Source organism: Polyodon spathula, chromosome 9 (genome assembly GCF_017654505.1).
Source record: "Polyodon spathula isolate WHYD16114869_AA chromosome 9, ASM1765450v1, whole genome shotgun sequence".
NCBI lineage: Eukaryota > Metazoa > Chordata > Actinopteri > Acipenseriformes > Polyodontidae > Polyodon > Polyodon spathula.
The window spans coordinates 40953514-40963198 of record NC_054542.1 but is presented as its reverse complement, the minus strand read 5'-3'; the positions used below and the strand labels follow the sequence as shown (position 1 = coordinate 40963198).

At 39.1% G+C, this 9685-nt stretch overlaps 1 protein-coding gene across 1 annotated transcript; it reads right to left on the bottom strand.

Moving 5' to 3' along the window:
* Positions 1 to 479: 479 nt before the first annotated feature.
* Positions 480 to 8820, bottom strand: LOC121320850 (NF-kappa-B inhibitor zeta-like). The gene is made up of 12 exons (XM_041259563.1): positions 8501 to 8820; positions 7045 to 7181; positions 6577 to 6613; positions 5949 to 6043; positions 5207 to 5838; positions 4741 to 4846; positions 4150 to 4296; positions 3485 to 3548; positions 2934 to 3103; positions 2589 to 2699; positions 2310 to 2477; positions 480 to 2197 (listed from the first exon to the last, which is right to left on the bottom strand). The coding sequence occupies exons 1-12, from the start codon at positions 8733 to 8735 to the stop codon at positions 2144 to 2146; spliced, it is 1956 nt and encodes a 651-aa protein (XP_041115497.1). The 5' UTR covers positions 8736 to 8820; the 3' UTR covers positions 480 to 2143.
* Between the last annotated feature and the right edge of the window lie 865 nt (positions 8821 to 9685).

Genomic DNA, 9685 nt, shown 5'->3' with positions numbered 1-9685 from the left:
CAAAAACTGGATTCCTAGCATCTGACATTCATAATATATAAAAGTCCCTGTTTTATATGTATAGTTAATCCCAGTTCAGTTTACTTAGATGTGGTCATTTCAACAGCAGCCAACAATCGACAGCTCTAATTTATCAGATTAGACACACAATTAAATAACACTGAAGCAGGTTGTAATTCTTGGTAGTACAGAGTAATAGTAAAAGGCATTTTGCACTAGTGAGTGATTGGGAGGTCAATATATTGAGACAGAAATCAGTCTTTTGTTTGTTATCCAGTGGTGGCAACCTTTTCTCCACTGTGCATGATTCAGTGATTCACTGATAGGGACAGAAAAAAAAGTCTACCTCCCTTTTTTCTGTTAAAATAAAATGCTGGTATCGCTAGTAAGCATACCTTAAAATTTCAGTTGACATACTGTAAAGAAGATCACTTCTAAACACAGGTAAGGAACATTGCACAAGAAATAAACAGAGGTGATTAGTTTAGAAATGTCTTTATTGGAATTATGCACAATTAACGACACAAAAATGAGAAACACACACACACACACACACACACATACAGGCTTGTACTGACTGTCTGTCACAATAAAGCCTGGATGAAGAAACATTGTCTACAAGACATACTTAGTCAATTGATGTGAGCTCTGAGTAAACAAACTACACTCTGAAAACTAACCTGACTATTTAAAATAAACCAGGATACGTTTTAAATGAAAACATCCTGCCACGTGCCGCACAAACAATTCAGAGAACCTTAAAGGCATAAATAATATTAATAAAAACACTGAAATCAATTTAATATCCCCCACAAAACCAAGACACATATACACTTAACATGTAAGCTAACAAGTCAAACACTACTTACAATAATCCAACAACAGCAATAGTAAAAATAAATCAATTACCGGTATGCTTTTAAATCTTAAAATGAATTTCCAAAACAATATGTAAATCAAACCTATTAAAAGGCTGAACGATTCATTACATACTGCTCAGTATCTCAGTCCCACTCAGTACCATGGTGAGGGCTTGTTGTCCAAACTAATATGCATTTTCATCAAATACTTGAGTTTACCTATCCGGCATTCTTTAAATAAGCATACTGTTCTGGCTGGTTTCACAGACCCTGATTCGCACTGGTCCTAATGTTACTTTAGGTACGGTATTCCAAGACTAGTCCCAATCTGGCTCAGTGAAACTAGCCCTGACAGTTTTAAGCTCACACTATTAAGATTATTTTCATGTACTGTAACACCCACGTCTAATGCAAATATGTCCTTATAATTCTCTATTAAAATCTTGAATAGGTACATAAAAAAATTAAAATTATACATTTATATCCGTGATGAAGTCCCTTAGATGTTTAAAAATCTGCTCTGTATTGTAAATGACTGCTTGTGTTGGAAACACACTTTGTTTATTCAAGCTAGCATTGTGATGACTGTGCAGCAGTTTGTTTCATTTCATTGTTACATTTTACATTAAATATTCTCCCTTCACTGGATTGCTACTGCATAGGCACAGTAGGTTCAATGATTCTGTATTAAATATGTACAGCATTATCACAACTAACTGTTGTTATTAAAATTCTTAGCAAAAGCAAGTCCGGTTTATCAGCGCGTCACAGTTGTGTCAACCAAATAATAAATGTAAGGGATGGAAGTAAATTGTAATCCTTGACAAAAGTTTCCCATTGTAAATGTGCATGCTTTTCCAATGCTTTTACTATACATTTAGTTTGCAACACAATACTATGCCTCCCTGTGTTTTACCATTCCTGCTTAATCTTTCTTTCGTTCACGAAGCTTTACAATTCTACGCCGTGCTTTTACCATGGCCTTTATTAAGGGAAATGTGGCATGGATTTGCATTTGCGAGATAGCAGTTTGGAACAACTTATCAGACAAAGCTATCTCTGATTCTACTGCAGATCATCTTGACGAACACTGTTATTGCAAGCTGATCAAACCGGGTCCTTGCTTAAATGTATCTCTCCTTTAACACACCAAACACTACACAGTAGTGAACAAAGGCTCATTTGTTTCATAGAAACAACACACATTTGCCTGTGGCAAATGGTTATGGACAAATAAACTGGACTGCCTAACTGACAGTGGTTGTCGACGAAATTCTGGTGGCTCAGAAAGGAGAGCTGCGTGACTTCACTGCTTTCCCCTTCAGAATGCGCCGGACCTGGGGACAGGAGAGAGAATAAGAGCAGGTTACTATCAATGTATCTCTGCTATTGGGTTATGTACTGTAATGCATATCAATGTCTAATAACAAACAGGAATATCCAGTCTACCTGCTCCCCCACAGGCCCATCCGGCACCAGATTTTGGGGCTGCTCGTTCTCCAGGTTCCGGGAGCTGGGGTCAGCCCCCTTCCTCATGAGCAGGCGCACCGCATCCAGCTGAGCCACACGGTTCTGCAGGCTGGCAGCAATGTGGAGAGCCGTGTTTCCATTATACAACTGAGGAGAGAAGGGGAGAGGGGTCAGGATACACAAAGCTAGAAACCCTGAGTTCTGTTATTAACTCTAAACACACTGCAGCAATGCCCTTATGTCTCAGACGCATCGTACCTTTGAATTAACGATTGTGAGGCAGTCAGGCTGGTCTAGGAAGAGCTGAAGCAATTCCAAGTTTGCCTCTTCTGCTGCGATATGCACTGCTGTGCGGCCACTCTTCCTGTCCTGAAATGACATCAAATAAAATACAAAGTTAATAACACCAATACAATCTCCTTGAAGTGACAACTACATCAAACGCTCACTAGGATAATGTAACTGTATATAGTTTCCAAGAGTAGAACTTTTGAAAAACATACGGTATCGAAGCCCCAATGATGTATGATGCAGCTTGAAGCAGTTGCAAGCTGAATGACGTCCATACAGAGGGTTAGGCAGGCTGCTGTGCACCATACTCACCTTAGCATGGATGGTTGCTCCCATCTGAAGGAGAGTCTTGATACAGTCCACCAGCCTCTTGTTCTTGATCAGCAGACCCTGGATGTAGGGAGAACGGGGCTGCAGGGTTTTCTGGAGCTCCTGCACCCCAGCATTGTGGGAGACTACTGCACGGTGCAGCGCTGTCATACCTGAAGCAAAGCAGAGGCATCTTCTTACAATCCCTTCATCACTGAGATTTCACACGGCTGACATGAGGGCCAAAGTGCGAGCTGGAAAAGTGTCTTCAAATAACTTAGCCCTGTAATGTCCAGGCATTTTTTAAACGAGAAAAGCGGCTTTATTTATGTCACTAGATTCTGTTTCTCCCCTGTGCAGCAACACATAATGTATTGCATATGAAAATGGTTTTATTATGAGGCTGGATTTAAAAAATAATATTATAGAGGGGTGGCTAAGCATTCTGTCACGATATGTGATACGGAAATGGGCATTACGGTGGGAATGATCCAGTTTCCTGGTATCAATTTTCTATTTTATATAATGAAAAGTACTGAAAAATAGAAACTCACCATCATAATTTATGGCCTCCAGATCCAGTTGCTGGCCATTTTCAAGGACTCCCTTCTGAATTGCCTGCCAAGACACAAAATAACTCAATGTGAAATCAAAGGTACACTCACTTTGCACTGCATAGTACAGTGAGATCTATGCAGCTATGCACATTCCAATTATTTAAACTACAATATATGAACTCATTTGACTCTCCCCTTCTTGATTTCTAAACATAGGGATTTGTGTGTTCAAACTTATGGAAATACTGTACATTACTGTCTATAATTGTCAAGACAGAATCAAGTTACCCAAGTGGACTGGGGAATGAGGAAAAAATTACAGCTCAGGGATTCATTTTTTATCAATGCAGAGTCAGTGGAAGTTCATCAATCTGCAATCCCTTGCCTTGCCTGCTCAGTGCATGTACAGTAATCCATCCATTAAACAGCAGCGAGCCCCCAATAGGTCAATATCTGCCTATGTACCACTTTTAATTTTTTATTTGTATATATTTTTAGATTTAATAAGGTTGAAAGAGTGACATTTCACTGTTGCATTTTTTATATTACAGTTAGGGAATTGATAATCTTACTATTATTATATGATATTTCGTGGTTGTGGAGTTGAGAATAGCCATTGTGCATTGTAAATCCTATTTAATTTGCATGGTGGCGGTTGTTACCTGGATAGCCTGTGCGTGGCCCTTCTCTGCACACACATGCAGTGGTGTCCTGCCCCAGCAGTCAGCTGTGTTTATCTGTGCACCAAGGCTCAGGAGATCCTGCACAATCAGGTGCTGGTTTGCTGCCACGGCAACCTGCAGGGCACTCTGCAGCAAAAAACAACAAACCATGAAAAACACTCTTATCAACACTCTACAAGGAAGTAAACGCATTTACTGGTAGCGACTCCCCAGTGATGCTTTGCCTTCCAGTAAATTAGTTTATTTGAGGTTAAACTCCATTTTAAGAACTGGTTAAATATTGACCCAGAATTCTGGACTTTGATTTGTTTGTTGCCTTTTTTTTTTTTCAACAGCAGTCCCACACTTTTTTTTTTTTTTTTTACTTGGCCATGGTTTCAATAACTGTAAAATAAAATGATGTTCAAGATCAAACTAAAGCAATAGCCATTTTACATTATTAAGTCACCCCCCCGTCACCCCCCCCCCATTGGGACTACAATGTTTGTCTTACTAAGAACCAAGCTAGAAGAATCAGGACTTGATCAGCAGTGTGTACTGGCAGTAAGATTACAGAGCAGGAGATCTTACCTGGCCATTGTGCTCCTTGACATCCAACATGCCAAACAAAGCCATTTTCCTGGCGAGCACGTAGGACAGTGCTCGTCTTCCTTGGGCCACGGCAATGTGGAGGAACCTGGGAACAAGAGATAAAGCTGTTAGCCTGAGCCAGCTACTAAAAACATTAGCATTAAACTCAATTAAACTCACCGCAGCGCTTGCAGAAAAGTTAGAAACATACCATTGGTATCATTGGCTACACTATTCTGTTACAGCAGCATGTGGTACTGCAATGGATGACATGTGTATTGGTTCATACCAGTGTTGTGTTTAAATGAGAAAATAATGTGGGATCAGTGTGAAAGAGCATGGAATTAATTTTTTTTTTTTTTTTTAATGCATACCTACAATTTTCCATTGCACATGTCCTAATTGTATGGTTTGCACTGGCTTTGCTGTGGGCTTTTGGAAGCAGTTTGTTATTTTGCTTACTTACGTGTCACCGTCAGAGTCTTTGGAGAGAAGATGCTCCCGGGTGATGTTGGCCAACTTCCTGTCCTCCTGCTCAATCTGCCACTGGAAGAACGACACGCCTCCTGGCTCCTGGGGAATCTGGGGACACTTTGAAGGAAGCTGTGGAGCAGAGAAGATTTGGGGGTCTAGCCGGGCGGCTGGGGAAGAGAAGATGCTGGCCATGTTGAGGGAGTTCTGTTGCTCTTCTTGGTTCCCAACCTGGCTTGGAATGTTGAACTTCAGGATATCTGGCTGGGTTGCTGGATAAACAGATGACTGGTCACTGACCAGGCATGGTGAAGTATAGGGGAACTCTTGCATCTGGGCTGAAGAGTAGAAGGGGAACATCTGGGCTGGATCACTGGCTTGGGGTGGGCTGCTAACCTGTGGCTCCATGGAAACTTGCCCCCCATAAGACTCATAATATTGGTCTCTCTGGTGATCCTGTGATGGATTACCCCCATTAAACTGCACTGTTGTCAGGGAAACCTTAGCGGCATTGGCATTGACCATTTGGATGATGTTCAGGATGTTAGGGTTTGCTTCTGAGCTTCTGGGTTCGTTCCTTTGGCCATTGTCCATGGTCTCAATGGATGTGGGCGTTTGGGGGGGTGTCTGGAACATTAAAAAAAACATAAGAGCCATGCTAGGAAAAAGATGGAATGGACTAGGTGAAACAAAGGAATAAAAGTAGGCATACGTTTGCAAAATTAGGGAATAGTTACCAGAAGATGGAACGGAGCAGCTCTTTTGTAACTGAAAGTATCGAACACGCTCTCTGATGCATGTCTCTTTCCTTCACACAGGATCGATTTCAGCTCTGTCAAAACCAAAGTACACAGGTATGTTACCAACACTTAGATAGGGCTCTGAATGCAGACCGCAGTGAGCTATGCTAACCTGCGGAAACACAACGAGGCAACAAGATTCTATATCTCCCGGTTTGTCAATACTAAAAATCTCAGACTACATTTCTAATCTAGAAGTTCTTATCGAAATGTAAGGGAATGCCATTTAAAAAGAATCTGGACAACCTATAAAAATGAATTATGATCTCCACATTTGATCGGTCAACCAAAGACACCACATGAACCCAGAAACAGTACTGTAAAAGTTAAAACATTAAAAAAGACTGAGTATTTTAGCAGCTCTCCTGGCTTATTTCTGGGTTATTTGTTGTTAATATTTCCCAGGTGAAAGGTGTAAAAAATGTATTAACAATGTATACATGCATTAAGTCAACGAAAACAATACAAGTTAGGAACGTGGTAACCCGGTAACAGTCTGAGGTTCTATTTCTCACTTTGTGCACTTGTTATTAAAGCTGTGTATAGCTCGACAATCAATACACACCTTTAAACTTCTCAGGTTCTGCGGTATTCCGCTGCACCTATTCACAAAACAGAACAGGATGGAGTTAGGGCTGATTTTCTCGCTTGTTAATCTATGGAATAGGTTACTGGGTGTCTTAGACTAGTTGACCAATCTAATAAAAAAAAAGTTAACAGTAACTAATAAACAGTACATAGTGCAGAACATACAAATGCTAAAAGAGACATGATACATTCAATGACAAGCGTTTCGACTAGAAGTCTTTTTTAAAGTCTTCAAATGATTAAATATTGAGTTTAGTATGTTTCTTTTAGTATTTCTAATCAAAACATGTATCTAAACTTATCAAAAACAAGAGGAACATCAAATCCTGCCTTTAAGGTCACCAGAACTAGAATGGTCAGCCATTTGTGTACCTGGTGTGTTTAACTGAGGCTTGACCAGTAACGGTGCTTGTGTTATTTGTCCCATTGAATCTCCCCTAGTTACCTGGTTGTGTTCCTGCCGAGGCCTCTGTGATATCTGGTTGCTTCGTTTGTTCATCAAGAGCTCCTTCACTGGGTTTTTCACACGAACTCCCTGGAAGGCTTTGCTCTGCTGCTTCCCACCACCCCTTGGGGACTGACCTGCCAAAACAACAGGGAGAGCAGGATTTAGTACTGGCTGTACTTCACGACGTTCTTCCTAAACCAGCTAAACACAGATTGCTTTCACTTTTTAAAATTTCCATTTTGGACCTTTTTTTTTTTTTTTCAAAACAAAGCTGAAAAAAAAAAAAAAAACTGAACAAATAAATAATTGTCAAGTTTTGTCAGCACCTCAACGAACATACGCCCCCCCCAGCCCCTGCTGTAGAAGAACCTGAAAACAACTGTCAGAATAAATAAACAAATAAAAATCAGTTAACTCAAACCAGCCCTGCCAACTTGCAGTAAAACGTGTGTACATACTGACACCTGCAACAGAGATTAAAAAATAAAAGGACAGGAAATGAGAAATTGAGCTATGAATTCAATACAGACAAGAGTCTCCATCAAGACAAGGGTCACAATATGAGAAATCTGGGTGCTTATGGTGAGGTTAGCAACCCATACATCTGTCTTTAAACGACAGCTACCAGCCAACCTGTATATTTTCACATTAGCTACTGATAAACCTAATAAAGTTCAATACAAATGAGTTCACAGGAGGCTACTGTAATCAGGTGGCTAAAATCACTGGTGAGCCTGAAAACATGACGAGTAAACAACAAAAACGCATACAACTTTCAAGAACTGTTTTAAGGAATGTTTTGTTATGGATTGTTTTATAATAACTGTTTTTTATGAATTAAATCAAGGTTGCAGTTCATGACCCCCCGTTAATCGTTAAGGTTAATTAGTTTAATCGCATTTGCAAAGTTAAATCAAGTTTTGATTTTTATAAAACCCAGCTGTATGTTATTAAAGAAAAAAAAAAAAGAATATTATTTATTCATTTAAATCAAAACACTTTAAACCCATTAGTTAATTTACTATAAAGTCAGTGCAACAAGGACAAATACACGTAATAATAATAATAATAATAATAATAATAATAATAATAATAATAATACAACAATAATAACCTAACCGTGCCTAAAGAAATTTAAAAAAAAGATATATATTATATATATATATATTCTATTATAACATATAGATTATATTATAATATATATATATATCTACACACACATACATACCACATTATTAAAATGTATGCGTGTACTAGTCTATGTACTTATTCATTGGAAATACAGTATCTATTAAATGTACCTGTCTCGTCATGTCGAACGTCTTATACTATAATTATGTAACACAAACTTGTTTATGTGTAAATTAGAAAGTCTGTAATTTATGCCGTACTGTCAACTGTGTTTTTTTTTTTTTTCCCCTCCGGGTGATAGAAATTTGGAAAGTCTGTTTACCGTTTTCAGTGGCTCCGTCTGTACGCGCGTAGCACCCGGCGGAGCTCCGGCTGCTTGAAGAATCCGAGTCGGAATTTGGAGAACAAGGGGAATAGTGAGACTGAGGGGAGCCGGACTGGTCGCTCGACGCGGGGGAGTCCCCATAGAAATAACCCAGATTCATGGGGCTTGTCATCAACCCACATTCGAGGTCCAGCAGGTTCCCACTGTGTTCGGTAATCCTGTCCACTATCATTTTTCAGAGCTTTTTTTGCTTTCCCTAACCTTGTATTTTGGGAGTATATTCTTCAACTCGCTCACTTTGATTCTCAACACTCCAGCAGTCGGGTTCAGTTAAGTGAACTTTAACGATAGAGGTTCTTCTTTCATACTGTGTTTAACCAATTGAAAAGGGGAAGTTTCGGATTGTAGAGACACCATTGGTTACCTCTGACCCAGGGTGGAACCAAAGGGGCGCCTACTGCGGTTCTGGAACGAAATGACTGCTTTACATTCAATACGTAGTGTAAATCATTTTGGGTTTGGCTATTTGCTGTTTATTTATTTATTTATATTGACATATTTCACATTAATGGCTCCTCCTATCTTGCACACAAATACACAGTAGACCGCAAGATAATGGTCCAAAACAAAATCTACCTAATGAAAATTATCATTTTTCCAGGTGTTTTATTCTCTGGCTTGACTCAGAATGAAGTGGTCACAGACTAGGAACACCTGGTCATGCTATTGAAGCAGAATCACTTGGGTCCTGTTTAAGGAACGGGTGAGCTAGTGTTTTTATGTTATTTATTTATTATTATTATTATTATTATTATTATTATTATTATTATTATTATTATTATTATATTCATTAGTTTTTGGTCATTCGTTTTTACAAATTCAACAACCAAACCATGCATCTGCCGGCATGGTATGGTATCACTGAACCATTTAAATCACACACAACAGTCCAACAATTACAAAGGTTACCATTAACACGGAAATAATAATAAAACACATGTATATAAAAAGAAAGCGTGTTGCAAAACCTTGTGTATTGATAAATAATCCCGTTCACATTCCTCGTGCTTTTCTGTACTGGGGTTGATGAACAGTTAATAGCCTTTTCATGTAAAGCTTTCTCTCTCTACCTGTCAGAATAAATACAGGTAGAGAAGACAATTTCAAGGGTATGGTGTTCTA

Coding starts and splice junctions, on each gene's coding strand:
- LOC121320850 (XM_041259563.1), bottom strand. CDS start 8,735: ATGATAGTGGACAGGATTACCGAACACAGTGGGAACCTGCTGGACCTC. Junction 6,614..7,044: donor CTCGGCAGGAACACAACCAG/GTAACTAGGGGA, acceptor TTTTGTGAATAG/GTGCAGCGGAATACCGCAGA. Junction 2,700..2,933: donor GAGCAACCATCCATGCTAAG/GTGAGTATGGTG, acceptor ATGTCATTTCAG/GACAGGAAGAGTGGCCGCAC.